Consider the following 27,166-nt stretch of genomic DNA (forward strand, 5'->3'; position numbering starts at 1 on the left):
ATTTCTTAATTCCGTGATCCAAACGAAATACAGGGCAAAGGATCATGTAATTGCTGACTCCACCTACGGAGTTACGGAGGAACGTTGTTTTTTCTCACACGCCCTCACAGTATACGGATTTGAAACGTCGTCACTTTAGAAACGTGTTTCTAACTTGTTAACTGAACTCAACCCTGTACTGCATGGGTAGCTGCTCGCAGGAAAAAGAAGAGCAAACAGGTGGACTTGTTTGTGTTTTCGGGCGCAGTTATTTCAGGAAAAATTGAAATGTGTTGTTTCTTTTTGGCACCTTGCCTGGTGCTGCTGGCTGTGCTCCTGCTGAGCAGCGGTGCTGAAGGTATGTAGAAAGATTTTGTCTTTATTCATGCATGCTTGCACTACAACACAGCTCATATAACTACAGTCATGGATCAAAGGGCAAACGCTAAGAAAGATGGGTTATTTGTAGATACAGATTTGTGCGTCAATCTTAGTCGGTGTGTGCGAAACAGAGCTATGCGCGTGTATTGAGATTTACGTAACGTAACGTAAAAAGAACACACACACATCAACATATGAGCGGGCGGAGGGATCGGGACTCGGGGGCGATCTCCTTGTCTCCACTCCAGGGAAAAGTTAACACCTCCTTGGTCTAGGTGCAGTTTCCCCCTCTAGGGGAAAGGGTACCTGGACCTGGGGTTTAGAGTATGTTTGAGGAGTGTGATTGTGTGTACAGTCAATGGCGTGTCCAGCGGGGTGGCCTGGGGGGGCACAGGCCACCCCCCCAACCAGACTGGCCACCCCAGGTGCCACCCCAAAGGCAAAACAATAAAATTCAATCAAATATCAAATGTCCGATTATGTTTTCACGGTGACGCTCAGATATCCGAGTGTAAGTGAATGCAGCATCGGCTTCTGCGCTATGTGCATCACGTTAGCAAAGGTAGGAGAGCCAAGCACGAAAGACGTCACTGCAGGAAACAATTTTTCGGTGAAAGAAAATGAGGACAGAATAAATGTCCCGGTAAGTAATATTAAGTTTGTTGAGTTTAGTAAACTTCGGCGAAATTAGAATACCAAGGAAAAAATAACACTTAAAGAATTATTGCAGCCGTGGAATATTTCAGACAGTATGCTACAGAGGGGAGCTAACATAAGAGTTATGAGTTATAAGATGTAATCTAAGTCGTAACATTGCTGTATGGAGCTGCAGATTTGGTTGCAGGTTAACATAGCTGGACTGGCCATCGGGCTTATTTGACTTATTTTTTATTTTTTTTGTAACGGCATGAACAATGAGAGGTGGTGGATTGGCCAGATGCAGGTCGATGTGTAGAAATAACTCCGTTGTTTGGTGGTGGCTATGGCGGGGCTTCCACAGAGGCAGCAGGTGGATGAGGGAAGGGGAGGCAGGAGGAGAGCCCCGAGGCAGCCACCAGTCCGAGTGTCAGGTGAACTGAACTTCAGGTAAGAAGTCATGACCTGCAGTCTATCTGGGTCAGATATAAACTAAGTTTAGGTGGAGTTTATTTTCGTTGTGCTGACTTTTTACTGTCAGTTGCAATAACTCATACTGCGTTCTAGCCAGCTTGGAGTTTTTATACAGCTGTTCGGTTGCTATGATGTTACTGATAGTGAACTTTATTTTATTCATAAGGTTAGTTAGTAGAGTTGCCAACGGCTCCTTAAAAAAATGGAATGGTCCCTCAATCAGAGAAAATATTACACGTTTCGTATTGAGCTGAGAAGAGACACAGTTTGTCCCGAACTTCAGCTAGAATGGAAAAAGACACAAAGCTGGATTTATTCTGTCTTTACGCTGCACAGCTGCCTCTTCTCTCATCCTGCCTCTCCTGTTGCTACTTCAATCATGAAACTGATCAATGATCAGCTGATCGGCTTTTCTCTCTTGTTTGTTTATCGCCCACTTTGCGCCAGAAAGACGAAACCAGCAGATGTCGCGCTAAACAACAGCAGCACGTTTAAGCTTGATCGGCTGTTGTTAGAATTTATTTAATATTAATTTCTAGTATCAGCTGATGTTTGCTGGAGCCACAGCTGTAAAGCTGCTGGTCATGATGTCGGTTTGGATATCTGGTGAGAGGGAAACGTGAAGACCACCCACCAGGATCCTTTTTTATGTAGCTGACAGCTGGTAACTGTGCAGGGGCGGGTCTAGCAAAGTTTTGCCAGGGGGCCAGGTAGGGCATTAACAGGGAAAGGGGGCACAAAGAAATACTTTTCTTTCTTATTCTCATTTAAAATATCTAGCTTTTATTAAATAATTATCTAAATCTTACAACCAAAGTTTTTATCTGACGTAAAATGTATAGAAATCATACATATACCAAAAAGACTGTACATCACTGTCACAACAGGGTTTGTTTTCATTCAAAGGCTTTATGGCTTTAATACCTGGTGGGTCGGTCTGTAGTCAAAATGCCTGATTTTCTGTCCCAGTCCAGCCCTGCAGGTTATACTGGCAGTGTCACCATGCCAGCTGAATGTATTTCATCATCAGCCAGTGTTGTTCTTTATCAATATTACCAAAGTTTACCATAAGGCAGCATAGAAAGTATTTACTTGCTTTCAGGTTTTATTCAAATATTAGTCTTTTCAGTTGTTTCTCCACTTTTTTCCTGTTTCAAAATCAAACACCAGTTTGTGAGAAGATTATCTTCTTTTTTTAACAGGCAGAGAAAGTTTTACATTGGAACTGGCTAATTTGTCAATTGTTTGCTACAAATGTTCGTATTTTAATATTCAAAAATGTTTTTGCCCAAAACATATGTGCAGTATATGTCAGTAAAAATACTATGCAAATATTGCTGTCCTTGAATGCTGAGTAAACACTGACAAAGCACTGATTGTATCTCTTGTACTTTATCAACGCAGTATCTAAAAACTTTGCACCGTAGTGGTTAAAATCTCATTCTAATAAGAGTTAAAAGTGCATTTGGTTATTAGGTTTATAGGATTATTGAATTATGGTTAAGGGTTGGTAGAATTTTTTTTTTAAACATTATCTGCCAATTAAATCTGCCACCCTTCTCCAAATCTGTGCCCCTACCTGGCCCCCCCAACAAAAATTTTCTAGACACGCCACTGTGTACAGTGTCTATTTATGTCCATCTCGACGTTGGGTGAGTGCTGAGTATGTGTGCATGGCGATGGGAATGGATGTCTGTATCTGTGTGTGCCTGTTTGCCTGTGTCTATTTGTCAGGTTGGGTATTAGACGCCACCTCTCTAGGGACCTCTCAGGCCCTCCAAGCTATGGAGGCCTGTCTCCCCTCACCACTCTCCCTGCCAGTGACTGACGCCCTCAAACATCGGTGCGTTGGTGGTTCTTGGTGTCTGTTAGCAGAGACGGGTCTTCCAGCAGAATCTGCATGAATATTGAAGATACTTATTATCTAGACGGAGGAATAATCACACGTGGGGCATCGGCTTTCACCGGAACATTTTACACCAAAAGGTGACTTTGTTTATTGAACTCTCGCGTGCACTCTGCAGCATAACAGGAAGCATCCTTTCAAAAATAAACTCACAACAGATGACAATGAGGGCACCTTACCTATTAACTAGCTCAACACCCCCACTTGCACTCACGTTGTCAGCTTTACATGCATTCCAAAAGAAACAGTTTCTCTTTACTATTTGTTTACACTCCAAACATATATTTCTCAAACTTTAATAACTTCCCCTTTGTTGCTGGCTTTGTCATAACATCAGCCACCATCAGACCTGTCGAACAATATTCCAATATCAAATTTCCAGCATTAACTGTTGATCTCACAAAATGATACTTGATATCAATATGCTTACACCTTATACCTTAGAACATGTTTCACAGTAGTCCAATGTTCCACAGCTTGTTCTTTGAAGTGCTGTGACAGCTTACTTACAACAAAACTCAAATCTGGTCGTGTGCAAGAGGTCAAGTAAATAAGGCTACCTACTGCCTCTCTGTACATTCTGACATTGTTCATTTTCTCAGCATCATCATTGTAGTTCCACTTTTGTTCACAAGGAGTTGATCTTGGTTTACAGTCTTGCCTTTGAAATCTTTCCAGTATGTTTTCTACATATCGCTCTTGTGACATTTTTACACAATCTTTGCTTTGCTCAAAATCAATACCAAGAAAATGTTTGAGTTTCCCCATATCTTTCATTTTGAACCTTGTAGTTAGCATTCCCTTCACAGTTTTCAGAACCCTTTTCATCACTGGCTGCAATAATAATATCATCAACCCATATGATCATGATCACTTTGTCTTTTCCTGTTTTCCTTGTGTAAACACAATGCTCTACAGGACTCTGCATGAAACCGTTCTCTATCAAATAGTCATGTAATGTCCTGTTCCAGTTTCGGCCTTACTGTTTAAGCCCATAAAGTGACTTTTCTAGCTTGTAGACCAGTTTCTCATCTGTTTTTGCCTTTTACTTCATAGCCTTCTGGCTGCTCAACATAAACTTCAAAATCTATTGGTGCATGCAAGTATGCAGTTTTTACATCCATCTGATGCAAAATCAGGTTTTCTTGTATTGCACACTGCATCAATACTCTTATGCTTGTCAGGTTAGCAGTCGGAGAAAAAGTTTCATCATAGTCTATCCCAAAACACTGGTTGTAACCTTTAGCTACGTACCGTGCTTTATATTTCTCTGATCCATCACCACTGTTTTTCTTCACATATACCCATCTACCCCCCACTGCTTTCTTTCCCTCAGGTAAGATTGTTAGGGTAAAAGTGTTGTTCTCGTTTAAGGATTGCATTTCCTCATCCATAGCTGCTTTCCACTCTTTAGAGTTGGGTGACTTTACAGCTTCACTGAATGTCACGGGTGAGTTACTTATTAGTCTGTAACAGTAGTCTATGTTAGTCAGCACTTGTTCATCAATGTCTTCTCCCGACTCATATTCATTTAGATAATCTGGTTTCTTTCTTGTTCTAGAAGGATACCTTCTGGAGTTTTCAGTCTCATCACTAAGTGGCATCTGACTGTTCACTTCTGGTTGGTTGTCAGTACTGGTTCCTGTGAACTGGTACTGGGGCTTTCCCTGTTCATGTTTGGTCTCTCCCTCACCTGTATGTCCTCATCCTCAGATGTCGTATCAGTTTGTGTTTGCTTTTCCTCATTGTGTTTGGTTACAAACTTAACCAGCCTAAACTTTTGCACTTTTGCGCTGTCTGGGAAATAAACCTTGTATGCTGGACTGTTTTTGTCGTAGCCTACAAAAATCCCTTTTGTACAGCTAGAATCCAGCTTACCCTTGTCTTGCTTGTAAGCATAACATTCACACCCAAACTTTCGCATTCTGGATAGATTGGGCTTCCGCCCAGTCAGCAAAACGTAAGGTGTCTGTCCTGTCCGGTTATTAAAGCACCTGTTTCTCACAATGGCCGCTGTTTGAACTGCATATGTCCATAATTCCTTTGGTACGGCACTCTCAATAAGCATGCACCTTCCCATATCAAAAAGTGTTCTCCAGCCACGTTCTGCTGTACCATTCTGGTGAGGGGAATATGGGGCTGAAGTTTCATGTCTTATTCCATGTTTGTTTAACAATGCCTGGTAACTCTTTGCCATGAACTCTGTGCCGTTGTCTGACCTGATACACTTTACCGTCCTGTGTGGGGCTGTATCGGCCAAAAAGATTTCAGTTGCTTGCATTGTTTCACTTTTGTTCTTGAGAAAATATACAAATACTGCACCGGAAAAGTCATCGGTAAACAATAATGCATATCTGTGTCCATCTCGTGATTCTGGATCTATCGGCCCTGCTAGATCCATATGTACCAGCTCGAGAGGTTTCGCGACTCTTCTGTCAGGGTTTCTATTCCTAGTCTGGACAAATTTTCCCTGAATACACACCTCACAGTTCAAACTTTGGTTGTCAGTTTTCCCTTTGATTTTCATACCTTCAACCACATTTTGTAACTTCAGAATGTCACTATGATTGCAATGTCCCAAAAAGATGATAGTAGCTCCATTCGCGGTGGCTGCTCTCACAGAGAAGAGATTCTGTGGAAATGAGGGAATGTATAGAGCGTCTTTCAGTGTTTTACACTGTCTCCCTCTGCTGTCAATCAAGCACACCTCTGCATCTCTGCATGCATATATATATATATATATATATATATATATATATATATATATATATATATATATATACACACACACACACACACACACACACTCGTTTACACAGACATGTCAGCTCTTTGTTTAAATGTATACAGATGCCCTGCAGGTACTTACAGATCATCCTACTCATTAAGTAACTTCCTAAGCAGAATAGATTATTCCAACATACTCATTGGATTTGAATATCCCTGAGCACATGAGAAATGTGTATTTCCAGACTAGGTGGCAGTAGTTCCTGGAGGTTTCAGTCTCTTGCTGGGTGAAGTTGGTTACAAAGTAGGTGCTGCACCAAAAACTAAGTGTTTACTTTGGTTGAGAGCAGATTGCCACCATTGTCTGTATTTTTCCATGTTTGTCTGTGAATGCTCACTAACTACTAGCTGAGCAATAGTACATCTTGAAAAAGCATGATGCAAACCAAAATTAAAGCCACGGTGTTCAGTCAGTAGCTGGAGCATAAAATATAATACAGCTGACCAATTTTTTTTTCCACTACATGATTTTTGATTGTCTCTCCATACAGTGTGAGGTTGAGTCCAGTTTGTCATAAATACCATCAAGTGTTCTTGCAACATATAATGATTAATGTGTTGTGCCTTGCATAAAAAAAAAAAAAAAACTAAGCAGGAGGACAGATACAAGTTAACTTATACTTTAGAGTTTAATCCTGTAAACCTTATTGGGCACTCTATTTCAACTTTTTCAGTTCCCATCATTAATACTTCTTCATTTACTTTACAGCTCTGCAGGTGATTGATGGAAGCGTGACAGTGGTTCAAGGCGATACAGCTATCTTACCTTGCAAACTCAGACTCACTGACTCCACGGAAGACTTGATACAGATTACCTGGCAGAGGAGGACCAGAGAAAAACCCAGTAATGACAATTTTATCACTGTTGGACCAAGTCAAGAAACACGGTTTGTCAATGGACGTGATGATCGATTTAAATATATCGGGAATTTTAATGACAAAAATGGAACTCTCCAGTTATCCAATGTTGCCCTGAAGGATGAAGGCAGCTACACGTGCATCTTCACCCTGTTTCCCAGTGGAAATCAGAAGACTGAAATACCTCTAAAAGTGACTGGTATGGAAGAAAAAAACAACTTTTATTTAGAATAATTCTCTTTGCGCTTGTGTTTGAAACAGTTACTTTCACCATGTTGCTCCCATGTTAAGTAATTGTGTGCTGTAACTCTCCTAGTGCCTCCTTTCACAAACGTCAAGGAGAATCTTCCGACTTTGGGCACAGAAGAGGTTTTATTTGCTACCTGCACGGCTGCTGGATCGAAGCCTCCTGCAGAGGTGAGGTGGCTCACTGGTGCTTTGGGAGACAAAGTGAGGACGACAACAAACTCCATCCAGTATGACAACGGTACGACTACCACAGTCAGCTCATTGTTTGGTGTTCCTACGAGAGAGATTAATGGTCAACGGGTCCAGTGTGTCATCAGCGGTGACTTTCTGACTAAAGAAATAAGTCTGCCCTTCACCATACAGGTCTACTGTGAGTATCAGCTGCTCATGTAGTTTATTATTTGTCTTCTTTTGTGTCACTGTTGATTTAAAAATTTTTAATGATTTGATCAGATTTTTGGTTAAAACTGTCGTGTATGATACAAGACAAGTCAGAATTATTACCTGAATGTCATGTTGTTCTATTTTAAAAAGGCATGTCGCAGACACACCACCCAGTATTACACTCAGCTGTTTAATTACTAAACTGTAGAAAGTCTGCAAAAACATCTTGGATAATTTCTCTATACTGGTTACTCATTGTTATCTAGCCATGCACATATTTAATGATAAAATACTTTAAAAACAAAAGAAAAGCAAAGTCTGATCATTCAGTGCTTATAATAGAATAGAATAGAATAGAATTCAACTTTATTGTCATTGCACATGCACAGGTACAGGGCAACGAAATGCAGTTTGCATCCATCCAGAAGTGCTTTAGTGATATAGATATATTACAATATATATTAGCAATAATATAATATAGATATTTATAACTCTAAATCATTTTTTGTTAGACAGTAACCCTCACTTACATACTTTCTGCAACAGAAAACATAAAATATTTAAAGTTGTTCTTCTTCTTCAGGATTTTTTTACTTGCCACATCATCTTTGATCTCATGACTTTCCTTTGAGTAAAGGGTCAATTGTCAAAATGTCAAGCAGAAATAGACATTTCAGACAAAATATAAATGAAAACAAATTGCTCTCACAAGGATAATTTGATAATGAGAAAGAGATTTGTTGGGTCAAACCATAAGACAAAAATAGCTGAGGCTATTTTGAAAGAGAAAGCTCATTCAGTAGCTTTGCTTAGTGATGTGGTACATTTGTGGTGTTATGTGTCTGAAAATTCCCTTAAAAGGCAAAACTTGGCATGCATAGTTGAAAGTGACTGTTGGCAAGCCAAAGAAGGAGAATAGCATGGTTTCAACTTTTAAAACAGAGGCTAGCCTTGATATTTTTTTAGAATCCTGTGAAGCAGCACAGCGGTATGCATGCTTTTTGTCAGTGCTTTGATTGATATAAATCTTATCAACAACTAAGAGCATGACACATGCACATATCCACAGCCCACTTTGTTTGCATCCACAAAGTAGTGTAAATCAGTAGTGGTGTCGTGTCAGAATGCAACAAGAAAAAAATGTTTCTCTGAATGAAATTGAAAGTAAACAAAAGTTCACCAAAGTGTACTTTATGTAACATTATAGGATTTAAACACGTGTGAAATGTTATTTCTTTATTTCAGGATTAAATCTGTTCTTGTTTTCTTTTTTTGCAGTCTCTCCCACAGAAGTGAACATCAGCCTGATTTCAGAGGACACATTTGAGTGCGTGGCAGAAGCCAACCCAAAAGCTAAATATAACTGGAGCAGGTAATTAATTTGCAGAATGGTTTAACCAAAACATTCCAGTACTCTGGGTTTTTTTTAGTTGATCTTAATTATACTGTGTTCAAGATGTGGTTCAAAAAGAATTTAAACTGCACCCTCAGAGTTTGATTTATGTTCTTTGACACAAAAAATAAACCCTGAGACAGAGGTATTGTATTTAAGGCTATATTACATCATGTAGCAGTATTCAGTGAAACATGTTCCAAAGTAAGGCTTTACTGTAATTACATTACATTATCAGTTATACAGTAATATACCATTAACACTATACTAAATTCAGTAATATAATTAGTTACTAATATGTTGTTACTTGCATTACAATTATGCCACAAAGGTTCTTGAGTTAACTGAATGATGGTGGATAGAAAGGGAAAAACAAACATCAACCTTTACTTCATGAGCACTTTGGTACAATCAGCTGGTTTTAATTGGTATGCAGGGTGGAGGAAAATGCTGGAGCAGTCTACAACGTTTGAAGAGTGAAGACATGGATATTTATTTGTTTTATTGCACTAAAGTAGCAGAGTGCAGTGGTAAAGTGCAAACTGCACCCTGCATCCAGCATAGGCCAATGTTTCCCAACCATTTGGAGCCACGGAACATTTTTCACGTTAGAAAAATCACAGCACACCACCAAACAAAATGTCACAAAAAGTGTTCAGATAATTTTTCTCTGCGCACCAGGTATAGTTGAAGTCGTTCATTTTGTTCCCAGTATACCTTTTTTGCTTTCTTTTGCCCACTACTCATGTTAGGGCCTTCATCTGGGGACCAAGGTGAGACTGACCTTTTGACTTTTTCCTTTTCAAATATTTATCTGTTGCTATTATGCGCTGCATGTCTCACAGTATGACAATTATATAATTTCGTCTTTGTCTTCTTCTGTTTAACTGGCAGTTGCATATCCATTTAATTGGATGAAGTAGTTGTACTGCCCTCTAGTGGAAGAAAATGTAATTGTTCTGTCCGTTACTCACGCCGATCGCTTAGAGCAGTGGTTCCCAAACTTTTTTTCGCTGGGCCCGCCTTTGTTTTACAGAAAATGTTGCCCCCCCCACCCCGTGCGCGCGCGCACACACACGCACGCACTTACACATCCTCCAACCACACACACCCATATTTTGCTCAATTGCGGTTTATTTCACACCTCAAACATTTAGTAAACAATTAAGCAAATACAAGTAATCTGCAGGTAGTAAGAAAATAAACTACTAACTCTTTTACGCTACGTCCGCACCTACACGGGTATTTTTGAAAACGCAGCTGTTTCGTCTTCAGGTTTTACACGCTTACATATAAACACGCAGTTACTGTCCCTCTTTTTAGAAAGGCAGAGGCGTCATGGTATAATTATTTTACATGTAGTTGTTTTTTTCCTGTGTAATAATATTCAACATTGCTATCAATGCATTTTTTAAAAAAAATGCCTCTCTGTGCAAAATGGGTTTAAAAACATAAACAGCTGTGGGATACTGTTTGTCCATGATTTAGACAGGGGGAACAAATCGTGGCAGAAACGGCCTGATGTTATTTGTATCCCGCTGTAACTTTACTGTATAAAGAGCTAACATCTCCAAAATGTCAGGAGTAGTTAGTCATTAAAAGTGTTTGTGAACTAAAAATCAAGAATGTGGGATGTTGTTTGTCCGTGATTTGGAGAGCCCAGCGGTGCTCCCGACAAAGGGAAAACCAATTTTGCAGGGGAGACCTACCTCGGCACTTGTGCAGGTGAAACTAAAGGGAAGATATGCTTCACCATATTTTCTAGTCTTTGGCTTAGAATGAAGTTGGTTTGGAAACATATTCAGCGATGCTTCATCTCCTGCTTTGCTTTTCTGTAGGCGCCCCATGCTAGCAGTGTCCAAGCGTTGTTTTTTTGTTTTCTTTTTTTCCTTTTCATACCTCGCCCCTCCTGCAATGGCTCTGCGCCCCCGCTAGGGGGTGGGCCCCACACTTTGGGAAGGTCTGGCTTAGAGTACTAATTAGTTGGCACCAGATAATCTTCCACAGCACACCTGATCATTTCTCAAGGTACTGTTGGGAAACACTGGCCTAGGCCAGCGGTCCCCACCCTTTTTTGCGCCACGGACCAGTATATGTCTGACATTATTTTCATGGACTGGCTTTTCAGGTGTCGCGGATAAATACAACAAAATAAAACCAGTACCGGTACCAAAAAAAGAAGATTTTTCAGAAGTCACGGGAAAAGACTCAGGGAAACAGAGTTAATGATAAAAATGATAAAAATAAAATAACAAAAACTGCTAAAAACCCTCAAAACCGTAAATTTTACACCCAAGCCTCAACTCTTGCGGCCTGGTACTAAACGACTGATGGACCGGTACTAGTCCGTGACCCGGGAGTTGTGGACAGCTGGCCTAGACTAGAGCACATAGACAGCCTTACTTTGGAACACATACTCAGCTCGTAAGCAGAGTGTGAAGTAAGCAGTCTTGGCCAAGTCCAACACTCACTCGGAATGGATTTGACTTAGTACTAGCAAAATGGACAGGCTCTTACTACAGTTGTACAAGGACCAAATAACAATAGGAGCATAATGATAGACCATAAATATTGAATTCCTGGATTACCATTCACAGGATCACCGCCCTGAACCTCCACCCACCATTGAAGAGGTGTTTCAACTAAGTGCCCAACGGCATCCAAAGACAGCATCCTCAGCCACCGCCCAATACAGACTCCACCCAATATCTATGGTGCCTCCATGGGTGGTGAGCACTTAGGAGGGGAAGGCCAATGTTCTCCGTGGTATTAGGATATGTTGTAGTTCAAATTTGCCATAAAAGGATATCTTCCTTTATAAAGTATTTATTTTACTGAAATTGCCAAGTCTTATTGCATTGATCCACATGCACAAAATAAACTTGTTAACATAATGTTTGACTTTAACGTTTTAGCTCAATATAGCTCAATTATTTCGAATTAGGACTAATCTCGGTGAGTGTGATCACCTGGCAGATATGGCTGGCTTCAGGGAGGGAAAACTTTCCAGGCCAGGTGTTGCACGAAGGCATGAACACCGCCATACGCATAGAGAAGAATATGAGGGATCGGGAACAGACAACAAAACTTAAAAAAACCCCAGATATGATAGGTCGAGTAGCGAGGACTGGCGAACCATGACACTACAACTGCATACACTATTTTCTCATTGCTTGACCACACACGAGTAGAAAGTAGTTTCATCTCTCTTTTCTGTATCCGTGCTGGGATGAAGGCTGTTATATTGATTCTTTTGCAATGGTTTTATTCAGTAACTCTCAAACAATCAGTTTGGTTTTGAGGCTCTTGTTTATTTCTTCACAACAACCTGATATTTTATTACATAAAGACTTGGTGTTTCTGTTCTGGGTTTAATATAAATGGAACGTGATTGATAATGATTTGATGTGTTGCTGACGTCTGTGAATTTGAGATCTGAAGATTTAATTTTAGATTCATATAACATTGGTGATACTACTTAATGCTTTCATGTTGATGCATTCCTTTTATGTGTGTGCGGGAATGCAGAGATATTGCCCATATACATGCCCATTAAGGTTGGATCGACTTAATTATTGTCATTTTATACACATACCAAACGTGAGCAGGGCAGTATGTGGGAGTTTGTTTATCTTTGTAACCTTTGTACCTCTGCATCATGCTGGTTTTAGTTACCGGTATTGTTTAAAAATGGTCAATGATCAACCTGAGTGTAGGAACTCTTTATCAACTCTTTATCAATCTGTGGTATGCAACTTAACAAAAGTTAAGCCACTGCTATGCTGTCTTATTCTGCAGAAACCATATTCACAGTCAAAGCGTTGTATGCTTTATATGGCGTGTAACATCTGGTCTGATAACGCTTATTAATGCAGTCCTCCCAAGGGTGGCTATCTCCAATGCTACAGGGCATTATAATTATTATATAAATTATACCAAATTAAAACTACTCTGCAACCTACTTCCTGCAGAAAGAAATACTCCTGTCTGCTTGTTTGTTTTGAGGGACAACATTTTTGGTTGATATCATTAACTCGTCAGAGCAGCTGAATCCCATTTTTTCCCTCTAAGATAACTACAAAAACTGTCCATCAAAAGCAAGATACAAAACTTTGTGGCAGAATTGCACTTGAAAACTAAATATTGCCAGTAAATACACAAGTAGGTCCATTTCAGTATAAGAAAATTATGTGTAAAAGAAAGGCCAGTTCAAACTTGTTTGAAAGCATCTGGAAGTATTGCAGCTCTGTTGTTTTGGCTGTCCAGGAGCTCTGGGGAAGTATGTAGGCTGATTCAGCTCAGCAGATAGAAACCAATTCTCAAATCAGAGCCAGTAGGCCTTGTGTTGGCCAATAATCTGGATAACATATTCAGAAAGCAAATGATTTATTGGACTGTTTTACAGGTTTAAAAAGAGTTGGCACGCATTAAGCAATCATCTTTTCAGGTAGATACAAGTACAGACTTGCCTGTTTGTTCTCATTTACAGGATGTGTGCACAGTTCATATTGAAAGTTGATATCATCCTTGTTGATCTTTGTTGGCCTTCAGACAACAATTCTGACGTCTAAAGAACCGATCGGGACAGGCAAAAAAAAAAAAGGATCAGCCTGATATTATTTGTGTCCCATTGTAACTTTACTGTATAAAGAGCTAACAACTAAAAATCAAGAATGTGGGATACTGTTTGTCTGTGATTTGGACAGCTCAGCACGTGCTCCCGACACAGGGGAAATAAATTTTGCCAGGTACACCTACCTTGGCACCACTGTTGTGCAGGTGAAGCCAAAGGCCAAGATATGATTCATTGTATTTTCGAGTCTTTGGCAGTCAATTACAGCATTGAAAGTTAGGACATACTTGGATGATATAAAATAAAATAGTTTCACCCTCTAAACTCCATCTTAAGATTATTTTGAAGTGATTGCTAGTAACAAATGTTATGTTTATAAATAGACAAAGGAATAACAGATAACTTGAATATTTTTCTTATACTAAAGCTGTTTTATTTTCGTTTTTTATTTCATTATGAGGAAAGTCCTATCCATTAAACTGCACTGGTGTCACTCAGTAGTCTTTCTTGGGCTCTCTGTCTATAGTTTACTGCTGATGATCCATTAGATGTGAGGAATTCCTGGTGAATGCCGTGTTTGTGTTAGTCTTGCTTTATGTTTATTGCTCTAAAGCTACACTAAGGGATTAAGACTAGTTCTTTCTGTTAGAGTTATTGAGCGCTATGTGGACCCTGTGGAGAAACAGAAGTTTTATTTTCTGGTATCCAAACCTGCTTTTGTTTAGATGTGACCTATTGAATTGTCCAATCAATGCACTACATAAGGCAATAAAAACTAATTCAAAAGGGAAAAATTGCTTTAAATTTGATTCTTTTAACTTATAAAATGGTGAACAAGATGGTACACAGTACAAAACATTACTAAAACTAAAATTTTCTGCCCAAGAAAGAAATGATGTAACATGTAAGGTTAGCTTTACTTTTGCATTCATAAAATGAAACAATACAGTATCTTGGGGTGAGCAATGAAAGACAAATGGCTAATAATTGAAATTAACGTGAGTTTTGACGCAACTCACAGTTTTCTGCCCTCTCTGTACATCTCACATTAAAGTTTGTTCATGTTTTTCCAGATCTGGCCAGCCTTTGCTGGAGTCTGCTGTCAAAGTAGAGGGTGCGAAGCTACAACTGCTGAGTCTGACCTCTGGTCTAAACGGCCTCTATCGATGTGAAGCATCTAATCCACATGGAAGTAAACACAGTCAGCTCTATGTGCATGTGGCATCAGGTGAGGTCAGCTTGAATTTAGCTATGCAGTTTGTTCGAATCTTTCTGGATTTGTTTCTGACTTTTGGATTTGAACTGATGTTTTGCCATTTTGATTTTATTCCGTTTCCTGGTGCTACTCCTCCACAAGTTTATATAAATACATACTTGAACATCTAAAATTTGAGTAAAACCTCTCCTTATGGAGCTTCAATGATTTTCCAGCCATGCCCAAAAAACATGTTAGAATGCCTTTGTAAACATCTAATTTAGCTTAAACTACAACCTGCATTCAAAAGAAATATCATTCAAGTCACCACTGAAGCGTAGACCACCATATCAAGTTTGTTTCGTGTTTCTTTGATTTACTTTTGCGTAACAAATCTTGTCAGTACAAGTTTTTAATGTGTTCAGTGGAGGTGTTGCATGGTGTTTGAATACCAGCTGAGCCATCTAAATGTGAAAATATAAAACTGAATTGCAGGAAACTGGGAACTCATTATATTCTTCCTTTTTGTTTCCCTGCAGGAACTTGCTCTACTGCTTGGACTTTATTTGGCCTTTTGGTTTCCTTCAATGTCATTGGAGCTGCAGTATGGGGCTTATCTAAATCTGGATATTTTAAAAAGTATGTAGAACAATGACTCCACAGATACTTAATATGTAGCATAATATCGAGTACTTCTCATGTGAAACCATAGTCGCATGATGTACAAATAGGTCCACACATTTGTACATAAAAAAACAACAACAAAAACTAGTGTCGTTGCAGTGCAGACTCTGAGGTTGGACAGTAATATTTGTTCTTTTATATACAATTCTCAGTTGTCTTATTATATTTTGAAGGTCTCAAATATAATTCAGCATTTCCCTCTAAAACTGTTGCAGAAGAGTGTGGGCTGCACTATAAATTAAACAGGTAAAAAGTCTGGAGAGGATTCCAAGTGTTACATTTGCACCCTGGAAGCTTTTTCTGTGAACTTCCAACATGTATGTGTCAGTCTCAGTGCAAGATAACAGAATGGAGTCTAAGGAGCTTGGAAAGAAAAGCGTCTGGACTTCTTTAAGTTGATTGAAGACGTTTCATTTCTCATCCGAGAAGCTTCTTCAGTTCTAAGAGTCAAATGGTGGAGAGTCCCAGATTTAAACCCAGTGGGAGTTTCCATACAGGAAGAAACCTCCAGCAGAACTAAGCTCAGAGTGGGGCGGTCGTCTACCGCGACTGATTGGGGAGAGAAATTGAAGGACTTGACAATGCTTGTAAACTTGTTGTATATTCACCTGAATACAGCAAATTCAGTCAGTGCCTCACAGTGAGGACAAAATAAATGCATAAAGATCAACAATAAAAATGTCATAGTGCTGGGTCATATACCCAGCGTTTTGTGTTTAGTATGATTACTGTCTTCTGTTCTAGTTGATTCTGATTTTGGTATCCTGTGTCCTCCCCTTGTGCCCTGTTTGTGTCCCGGAGTTTGTGTTTGTGATTGTCCTGTTTTATTTTGAAGGTCTGTGTCTGGTGTCACTGTGTTCAGCTTGTATCCTCCGGTCATCTTGTGTATTAGGATCAGCTGTGCTTCCCACCTGTGTGTCATTACCTGGTCTCAGTGTGTGTGTGTGTGTGTGTGTGTGTGTGTGTGTGTGTGTGTGTGTGTGTGTATTGTGGGTGTCGGTCTGTGCTCGTTGTTGGCTCATCTGTGCTTCATGGTGTTCTTTTCTTTAGTCTGCTTCTCTCTGCCCCTCACCCTGTCTCGTATGATCTCAGGTTTGCTATTTAGTTTTCCCAGTTTGTTCAGTAGCTTCTCTCTTCTTACTTCCTGCTTTTGTCACTCTGCCACTTGTAAATAAACTCTCACTCATATCATCAGTCATTGCCTGCATTTTGGGTCCTTTTCCTCCAACACTACACGGCCTGGCAGCCGTGACAAAATATCTGAAAACAGAAAAGAATCACAAAAGGAGGAAAAGAGAATTAAAAACTAAGATGTGGTGGGATACAGAGACAAAGTTGTTATTGCTCCTAAAAGTTCCTAACCTAACCGTAAAATGCGAACGCTATGTCTTTTGTATTTTTTCACAGGCGGTATCATCTAGTTTCAAAAGATTCTAAAAATGGGACTAATAGCCAAAGAGAAATACTCCAGGAAAAGGTAAAAGTCTTTTTGTTTCCCACAATTTTAAACATCACCCTAAATATATGTGTGCATAATTTAAGGTATCACTGGAGTTTAATTATGTACAATTAATTTTATTAAATTTTCTTCTTAAAATATCTGAGCCCCTTAGCAGTAAAATTATTATTGTGTTTTGAATATTCAAGGAGGAAAGTTTAAATAGTCCTTGTAAAATCTTGCATATTCAGTCATAACTAAAATGCCGCTTTATACAAAGGATCTGAATTGTCTCTCTCAGGGATCTCAGCTGACAGCTGTGGAAAGCAGAAATGGATAATACAGCACCTGTACTGAGGGCTCCACCAACGTGTCATTGCAGACTGAGGAATAAACAGATAAGGACCAGGTTAAAGTACTTGGTATCATTTACATTCCTCCCCCATTGACATTTCTCCATTTATGAATGTTAGGACCTCATGACATCCTCACTGAGTCTGATTTGACAGTTTCATCAACATGGGCAGTAGTAGTCCACCGAGTAGTTGACTGATATCATTTTGTAGCGCTGTGGCAATGCTCCTACCTCTGCTGCTGGGTCAATACTCTTGTATATTATTGTTCAGCATTCATGTAATACACTGTGCTGGGAAATGCAGAGCAAACGTTTTTGCAACAGCATGTATGAATATGCTGTCCTGGAGCAGCTGAACTATGTCTGGAGCCTGAATAGACTTCAGGTAGGGCTGCTCAATTAATCGAATTTTAATCACGATTACGATCTGGGCTTTCAACGATCATTAAAAATGACTGAGCTGATTATTAGCCCCTCCCTTGTGCTTTACTCTCGCGCTGCTCCGTGTGGCAAATCGAGCGCACCTCTCTGCATTTCAAACACACGTCACAACAATTAAGAGGACCCGAGGGAAGCTCGGAAAGCTAAGCAGAAGTTATTTGGAGAGGAGAGTGACTGCCGTTGGTTGAAAAGAGAGGTAAAAAAAAAAAACTTCAGTGGTGTGGAAACATTATGGGTTCGCGGAGTCAGACGTGGATCAAGTAGACATAGTGTGTAAACTTTGCTACGGTGTCGTAGCTGCACCACGGAGCAACACTGCAAAGTTCACTAAACATAGATGCTTACATTTTTCATTTATTTCTTATATTGCAAACATTTGCACTGATATCAGTATTTGCACACTATTTTATATTATTTTTTAAAGTCATTATTCAATACATTGTTATTGTTAACCCTTTAAAGCCGGTCAGAGCGGCACGCTCCAGTTTGTGTAACTATTTTTAAATCCCTGTAGAACCTGAACCATGTAAGCTAGCGCAATAATTTTTTTTGCATATGAAACCAGAGGAGTTGTACTTACATCTCATGCCATCAGCTTGTCCTCGGTCACGGTTTCCTTCCACATATAGCTTTGCAAAAATTGCATAAAAAGCGCTTACAGGAACAAAAACATAATATTCCAGAAACATGCTTTGCCGATCCGATCAGCTGTTTGTAACACTTCCCACATTGAAACAGACGTCAGCGCGAACTATCGCATGTCCGCCATTTTCGTGGAAAATGTAGTTTTTTTACTTGTAAGCCTTAAAAGCCTATACTGGTGTTTTTATAAGTCATGTTTGACTTTTCTGAATAGTTTCTGGGATGCTTAGAACTCGAATTGCACTGCTGGAAATAGTTTATTTTGATGCACCTGCTGTTTTCTTTGCAAATTTGCATCATAGGATTGTTTTCGTTTTTCCTGCAGTATATAAAAATTGCTGTATCTCCAAAATAAAACTATGAAGACACTCAAAATAAATTTCCTGTTGTTGTAAACTATTTTTTGCAACTTTTTTGTATTTAAAGTTTTGAGGGATAAAACTCTTAAATTTCTCCAAGTAGAAATATATGTATAAAAAAACAAAAACGATTTTCAATTTTTTTGTAGTTTATTGCACTTTTTTTGCAATTAATGTAGTTACTATGGACTTAATGCATGCATATTATTAAAATATGGGCTATAACAGTTGTATTGATGTATAGCAACTTGAAATGCTCCCAAAAATGGCACTACAACATGTAAAAAAATATATATATAAGCTCTGGCAGACTTGGTTCTATGGTAGGTCTTAAAGGGTTAAATAAATATCGTCAAATAATCGAGATCTCAATTTCAGTGAAAATAATCGTGATTATCATTTTTGCCATAATCGAGCAGCCCTAACGTCAGGTACCATCTCATGCTACCAGTCATGGATACTAGCAAAACTACAGACAACTCAGTCAGGATGGATGAGAGAGTAAAGTAAATAAAAAGTGAAATGAATGACCAGAAATGGATGTGGACAGATGGATATTTTTCAGTTTATTCAACTGAATTCCATCTTGCAAAGTTTTGGTTGTTAATGACTGCTTGGTTTTAAAATGCAGCAACCAGCAAAGCTTCTCCTGTGTGTCATATAGTTTGGACTAACTGTTGTTGTTGTTTCTTGTTTTGTTTTCAGTGGAGGGGGGTGGGTGTTCATGTTTGTGGCAACTTTTTTTTAAAGCCTTAAATCATTTAAGTGTGCTGTTTGCTTTGTTTTAAATTAACCAGCTTTAAGTTACTGTTTACATTTACATTTTGTTTCTTTCCTGAAATTTCAACACTGCATTTTGTTTGTTTTGTAATTATATTTATGAAGTGTTACATTGTTGATGTTTTTACTCCTTTTAAGAAATTTTTTAATTGTAATCGCATAAATATTATAAGGACTTCCTCAGTTCCTCAGTACTAGGGATGGGTATCGTTTAGGTTTTATCCGATACCGGTGCCAAACCAGTACTTTTGAAACGGTGCCGGTGCTTAAACGGTGCTCAAACTGGTGCTTAAAGAATGGAGAACACAAAATTGGTCCAAAAACCTCTCGTGTTCAGCTGTTTTATTTGTAAAAAGATAACAATGTTAGCCTTTTCTGCAGCTATGGGGCATATATGGTATCATTCTTGGCTGGAAGCAGTGCTTAAACAATGGAAAAAACACAGACTTTGTCCAAAAACCTCTCATGTTTAACTGTTTTCCACTTTTTCTTTGGTCATTTTAGCCTTTTTGGGGAGAAGGGAGTATCTGCCATCAAACAAGAAGACAGACACATGTAGCTATGATGATGTTTGCTAGTTCACCTTACATGCATTAATTTAATAATGTGGTTAGCCTACTCAACGTAAATTACACACGAAAAACATTAAGCTACTCACGCAGAGAAGAACGGCTGCTGCTGCCATCATCATCCGTCATCATTTCTGCTACACTGGCAGGGCTAGAGGCCAGGACTCTCCTCTTCGGGTTTTTGGGGGATGTTGCTAACTCCGGGTCCGATAACAGGCACCACACCTGCAGTAGATGTGCACAGTGTGAGGTCCCGCAGCAAGCTATCAAATATGGCGCATTTCTCGGCTTTTAAAAATAACGCTATGCGTCGCCAGGTGTTTCATCGGATTTGAGGTGTTACCTCCTTTGACAGTATCACAGTATCAGCTTAAAGCACTTGTTGCAGGCTGCTGAGTTTGCATCTTTTGCTGTGAAGTACAGCCAGACTTTTGAGCGCTTCGCTTTGGGCATTTTTAATCTGTAGCTCTGCTCTAAAAGAACGTACGTACCTGGACCCGCCTACTATCCTCGGAAACGTAAAATGATTGGCTAGAATCTAAAGTGTATCACAGCTCAGGAAAAAAAATAAAGCACCGAAATGTGCGCTGCTTTTCGATCTGGTTACTACCGTTTATGACAGAACCGATACCGGTACCCATCCCTACTCAGTACACATATTTTTAGTGTATATATCACACCTGTCATCCATGATATTACAATACAGGATCTCGTGGATAAATGAGATACACCGACCAAAGCTTTCTAACACGTCATATGGATGGAAACCTCAGATTGTAATTTTTGGGTAATCTTGTTTAATTCTTTACTATCAAGTCTCCAGCTGCTCCTAATTCGCCTGAGCAGTGTTTTGACTATATTCATTTCACAAGTCTACACAGCTTCTTTGTAGCTTTGGTTTACTCACAAAATGTTTGACCAGAAAAATGACTACAGTGATCAACTGATTGTGTTATCAAATAAAATATCTCAGAAGTGCTGCGTGCGATGGGGAAGTAACGTAGCATTGTTCCGGGGAAGGCTCCGGTGCAAACAAAAGTCTTCTAGAAACTTGAACCTGACATGGGTTACCTGACATGTTTCAATACTGTCTACGACACAGGAGAAAAGAAAAGAAAACCTCACGTTCGATTTCATAAATTCTTCTGAAATAATATACCAACAATTATACATGTGAAACTGTGTCTTAATCATTTAAAAGTAGCTCTTTATCTATTCTCGTCGTTACTAGAAACTGAAAGTCAGAATGTCTCAAACTGCTGTTTTGTTCTTACAAGTGTTTTTATAAGAATCCATGTTTTTTGACTTGCTTTAATTTTATAGAATAAACATAAATGACCTGCATGCCCCTGTCTCATTATCATATTAATATAAAAAAAACTTTTATTTCTTTGTTCTATTAAATACACTGCACCATTATATCCCACATTGCAGTGCCACAAAGATGTCTTTCTTTCAACCTCTCTAGATCACCATGGTAACTCATACTGAACACATAATGGACCGGAGATGGTTTAACAAAGAAAGCTGCAGACTTAGCTATGTTGATGTTGCTTCATACGAAGCCCCCACTAAAATACTTACCACTCATTATCCCTTCCGTTATTTATATAGTGTCACAGTTGTGGATTCTAATCAGGGAGGAGAGATGAAGATCAGCTCTTAAGAATTTTTAATGAAATAAGTCAATTTTTATGAAAAATATGACACATTTTCATCATCCGATGGATTAAAGATAGTGGTTGTGTTTTGTGTGGTGCTGGGATCATCTCTGAGGAAGAAATGCCCTGGTGGAAAAATTTTGACTGCTCATGATCAGAGATAACTTAAATATTGTTAAATATCCTAATTCTTTGTTCTTTGGGCTGAAGGAAGAACAACACTCGGTGTATAAATGCTCAATCAACAATCTCATTATTCCATACAACACTGGAGCATAAATGTCCAGACGGGAGATGTGGACAGGAGGGTGTCCGCCAGATGTCGAAGTGTCTGACCGTTTCTCACATTCTTATAGCTTCAGCCCCCCTCCAAAGTCATAAAACCTAAACATCCGCACTCTTTCACATCCACATGATTCAACAATTCTTTGATTAGAAGTATGATCGCTGTGTTTGGGCAATTCCAATGCAAGAAAAAATAATGGCTACAACAACAACAGTAGTTACAGATAACACTCCCACCACTCTCCAGTTCTCCCCAAGCTTTATTTCTGGTGCTTCAGTTTCCCCCCACCCTCATCATGGTGCTACCTTAAGCCTTCAAACGTACTCAGACTAGAACCTCTGTCCGAGGAGCTTTTGACCTTTATTTTATTTCTGCAGCTACCAGTGTCTTCCAGTTGGGTGATGTTCTGCTCCTCTTCTTTCTTCAATGTCAGGGGTTGACTACCCTTCGGTTTGTTGCATAGATGAGGTTATTTATTCTGCCCCTATGTCAAAGATCTATGTGTTCTGGGGTCACAGCTGTGTCCCCCTTTTTTGGTCAGAGCTTTTCGGACCTCCTTGGTCTGGTGCTTCTGGATTTTCGCCAACCCCTTCGTGGTTATTGCTGTGGTTCAGGGATCCTCTCGAGGTGACTAGCAGGAGCCCAAACAACACTACCTTTGACCCCAATTGCTGTCTTGGCAGTCTCTGTGTCTGCTGCCAAGGATCCTCCTATCTCCATGACCTCGTCTGGTGTCTGCTACTCTCTGTGTAAGAACCAGAAAAGCCAAACACCTCTCTGACTAGCCTTGATAATCTAATGTTGTTAGCGATTTTTCTTCTAGTGATTCAAAAATGGTTTAGAATATCATGTTCAGGACTAGAGAATTAGTCTAATTATTATCTATGAGTGTAAGCATGTTTGCATTTACCCCTCTGCACTCTAAGTCATTTCCTACAATATATCAGTCCGGACAGTCACGCCAAACAAAGCTTTTGACCTTCAAAAGACTGAGTGCCAACTCTCATGAGCACATTTGCAGTGTGTGTATGAAAATAATTATAAAACATTCTCTATCCTAACATTTTCCCCCCTTTCACATGTTTTAACTGGTTCTCTAGAAAAAGTCTGGGAACTTCTGGGTCATTATAAGTTTTACCATACCTAAATTATTAAACACACAAATAAAGTCATAAAAATCATCATAGAAACCATTGTTTCATGTTAAAACTCAAATTCCCCACTTTTGACACACCCCCATGTGTCAATTCACCGGAGCTAGAAATTAAAAGAAAAGATTAGTGACATCATTTCTCAGAAAACATCAGAAATTCTCCTCTTGAGTTGCTTTGCTCCAGCTCTGCCACCCTGTGTTAGGGACTGAAATCAGTTTAATTATCATGTTAAATCTGTTGAACTCCTGGCTCCGCTCCGAGCCGGCATCCGCAGAACTGCCTAGAAACAAAACCTGTGTGTTAACATGAAATTCACATTTGAAACTCCGTCTTTCCCCACTGTCTTTCCCTCACTGACCACAGCAGTTGGATTTATGTCTTGATTCAGCCATGAATCCAGGTCACCTGATTCATCACTGAGCCCAACCATCACTGGCATCTGATAGTGTGGCACTGCATCTTCTTCCCTTAGTGTCACTGTTTTCAATCTGTTAATTAGAGTCCTTAAACATGAAATAGACTGCATCCACAACGAGTTAATACAGCTGTGAATGTGGCCAATTATCAATCAGTTAGCAATCAATAACAAAATGATAGCTTTTGCTTTAGTTAACCACTCACCCAGAGAATCTTCAATCCCAGAAAATTCCTTCTCCCCATTTAATATTGTCTGTCATCCTCCCATGCCCTATACCTGGCCCATCTGGAGCTGTATCATTTTCAAATGTCGAACCACACCTTGGTCGCACCAACCCTTTTTCCACTGAGCATGTCCAATGCCATCCTAGTCTGGACCGTCAAAGGTGACTTTAACGCCGACTATTCTGACAGTCCTGTTTATTACTTTCCCTGGCCAGGTTAGCCAATCTTTTTCCCACTTTCGGTGATATTCCTCCCTCGAACATTTGCAATTACCCACCTTTTGGTGTGAAAATTGGTGGTGTGATCAAGTGGGTGCTATAGGAAGCAAAGGCTCAGGACAAAACGGTTATCAGTCATGTGCTTCATACAAAATTTGCATATATTGAGTGTAATGGTACATTTGAATTTGAATTTATCAAAGCTAAACACAATAGGTTTTCTTTCTTTACTTTGCTGTTGTTCTTTTGCAGTATCACATCCTAGCACATGCCCCTGTCGGTTGTATTCTACTTTTAATAATTTACTATTTTAAGGGGAAACCTAAATCACGTGGACCAGTGTTTGTTATTACATAACTCGAGTATGACTGTGACAAATCTACCATTCCCCTTTTATTGATAAATATTGTTTTGGTTTTGGCTATTTTCCTCTATAAAATTTAATTGACTTCTACAGTGGCCTGCTATGGTTAATAGTAATATATTCCAGTCATAAGTGATATCAAAAGTTTTCTCCACTGTAGCATTTGGCATTCCCAACAATAACGTGATACCCTGATCAAAACACAGCCATTAAAACACAATTTTCTTAATGCAAACATCAGTAACTCAAAATTAGCAACCACAAGGTTAAGTCTGCAGTTCCACACTCTCATGTGAAGCTACAGTCTCCCTCTCTGGTCTCTCTTGTCCTCCTGCTCCTGCAAAAAACAAAACAAAGCAAAGCATTCACACTTTTCTTACCGGCTGGGTGAATACTATGTCATATTTACTAATCCTAAGGTTGGTGCACTCTTTGTCACAGTATCAAGTCAGTCAAAACTTTAGTCCACATCGTCAGTCCATCACAGTCCAGTCACACGCATTCATTCACACACATCCATACCAGATATTGCTGAGAGTGGAGTCTCACACGCAACCTAGTCCAGTCTCCGTCACCAGCAAGATAACGTCATTAATTTTAAAAGAAAAACTATTCGTTATGATTTTGGACTGGATTGACTCGCTGCAATCCTTTTAGACTCAGGACTTACCATCTCATGTCATCAGTGTCCCATATAAATGAACTTCTCCAAAGCCCATGACAATCATGGAGAAACACACTTTGTGACTGTTTTCAGTAAGAATATTTCATAGTGCTTTAAATTTCAGTCTTCCAGGTGCTGGTTAAAAGAGAGCTGATTCTTAAAGCATGAACTCATAAAATATCACCATCGATGGATCACACCTCTCATATTTCTTATCTCAGTGCACTGTAACAAAAGTAAACAATAAAATAAGAATACGAATAACAAATACTAGGGCCAGTTCCAGACATGTCCAAGCATAAAACCGTCTCTCTCTCTCTTAGAGAAAGAAAACAACCCTAACCTCACTGATAAAATCAACCTAGTGCCAAGCAAAACCCAAAAATAAACCAGAAAATTCACAGGAAAGTTTTTGCTTCCCCATGGAACAATAGTGTTTGGGAAGTATAACCTCAGCTGCCGTAGCACCTTTTGTTCCTCCATGAATTAAATCTCAATCATAGAAAAAGCAGTGCTCCAAATTAAACATTACAAAGGTAGTTCATCATTTTCACTCTGTACCACTGCTCCTCATCAGGCTGCGTGAAGCACAGTAAACAATTCAGTCGAGGCCTTGAGCAGCCATAAACATCCCGAGGCATGAAGTCACACGCAAAAAGTCCACCCTGTCACCACACAGAGACATTGTTTTCATTGTTTTCTTAAATGTACATATGTGCCCTCTGGAGGACATAAAATGTGTTCTGTGTTATCAATAGCTTCATGTAACAGATTCTGTATGTGTGTGTGTGTATACAGCATTTTGCATAGGCACTTATTAGTAAAGCTTTCTTCATTGTATCAGCATGTGTGTGTGCATCACTCTTTGTTGCACGAGCTTGTGCATGTGTATTTTATGTGTGGATCACTTCTCATTGCATCAGCTTCTAGGTTTAGGTGTGTGTGTCATTTCTCACTCAATCAACAAGTGGACATGTGTTCATGTGTGTGTATCACTCTGTGCTGAGTCAGTGTGTGTGTAGATGTGTGTGTGTGTGTGTGTGTGTGTGTTCATCACTTTCCTGTTCTGGTGTCTTGGGTAAACCACAGCTTGAAGCGTGCCCTGGGGTCCTGCTCTCCTTCTTTTCAGTCTGTTTGCGACCACTGCTGCTGCTCACAGTGCTGTCCATCCTGGTTCTGACCCCAATTTGGGCAGTCCTTTCCCAAATGTCCATGCTTGCCGCAGGTGAAACCTGCATCTTCTTGTGTTTTGTCCTTTCTGAGGTGGCTTTTGACCTCAGTTGCTCGTTCTGTCTCCGCCACTCCCTTTTCCTCTGCCGCCCGATCATCCGTGTTGGTCCGTCACTGCCCTGCACAGTGTTAATGCAGAGTAATCAAGGTCAGCATTATGTTGCTCGGCCTCACTTTTCATCCAGGCTTAATGGGCGTCTCGTCACAGCTCTGTGAGCTGAAGCTGTCTGGGAATTTCCCCCCGTGTAGTGAAACAGGCCCTAAGTTTAGCGCTCTCCGTCTCTGCTGCATAAGATCCCTTTCCTGCAGCACGGTTGACATTTTCAGGTTGTTGTTGTGGGTCCAGCTGCTGCAGCGATTGGTCAGGGTCACGTCAAAGATGGGAGAGGGGAGAGCAGGGGTCCAGTGTATGTGTGTTCAGTGGAGCTGCAGATCCAGCAAAGCCCCTCTCTGCCTTTAGCTTTTTTTTTTTTTCCCAAAAAAGGCATTTCATTAAAAGGTGCCTTTCTCTTACATTTCTCTGCCTGTGTGCGTGTTTTTGTTTCACCTTTTGTTGCGATGCTCTGGACACTTTCTGAACCTCCACAACTCAGTTGGCCCAAATTTCAACCCAATTTTTATGTGCTCTTAAAACCTTCATTTCTCCTCTAATTATCTCCTTGCTGCTGTCCGTTCTACAGCTGTGGATTCTTGCTGGGTGTGGTTCCCGTTATCTTAATCTATTGCCGCTGTGCTCGTCAACCTTTTTACCTGTTGTAGAACTCAACCTGTGATTTTTAAATACGTATCTTGTTCTACGCCAGAATAAACTTCAACCCATGATTACACAGCAGTCTCTTTGTTTATACTGCGGCTGATGCGGGA

General features: G+C 39.7%; 1 protein-coding gene across 2 annotated transcripts; it reads left to right on the forward strand.

The window, feature by feature from the left end:
• The first annotated feature begins 101 nt into the window (after positions 1-101).
• LOC146690737 (nectin-2-like) lies at positions 102-21,427 on the forward strand. 2 transcript variants are annotated; one of them, XM_085433803.1, is made up of 8 exons: positions 102-337; positions 6,873-7,220; positions 7,338-7,640; positions 8,933-9,026; positions 14,694-14,848; positions 15,355-15,454; positions 16,907-16,976; positions 17,218-21,427. In XM_085433803.1, exons 1-8 carry the CDS (start codon positions 268-270, stop codon positions 17,275-17,277), a joined length of 1,200 nt encoding a protein of 399 aa, XP_085289929.1. In that variant the 5' UTR covers positions 102-267; the 3' UTR covers positions 17,278-21,427. The 2 variants fall into 2 exon arrangements, with proteins under 2 accessions (XP_085289929.1, XP_085289930.1); XM_085433804.1 differs by having other exon boundaries at positions 17,239-21,427.
• Positions 21,428-27,166: the final 5,739 nt, after the last annotated feature.

This window comes from Copadichromis virginalis, linkage group LG16, assembly GCF_057382275.1.
Source record: "Copadichromis virginalis isolate Kocher_CV1m ecotype Utaka linkage group LG16, C_Virginalis_male_GT1.1, whole genome shotgun sequence".
NCBI classification, from domain to species: Eukaryota; Metazoa; Chordata; class Actinopteri; order Cichliformes; family Cichlidae; genus Copadichromis; species Copadichromis virginalis.

Excerpts from the sequence above, each read along its gene's own strand:
- LOC146690737 (XM_085433803.1), top strand. The coding sequence starts at position 268 with ATGTGTTGTTTCTTTTTGGCACCTTGCCTGGTGCTGCTGGCTGTGCTC. Across the intron at positions 7,641-8,932 it reads CTTCACCATACAGGTCTACT|TCTCTCCCACAGAAGTGAAC; the intron begins GTGAGTATCAGC and ends CTTTTTTTGCAG. Across the intron at positions 14,849-15,354 it reads CTATGTGCATGTGGCATCAG|GAACTTGCTCTACTGCTTGG; the intron begins GTGAGGTCAGCT and ends GTTTCCCTGCAG.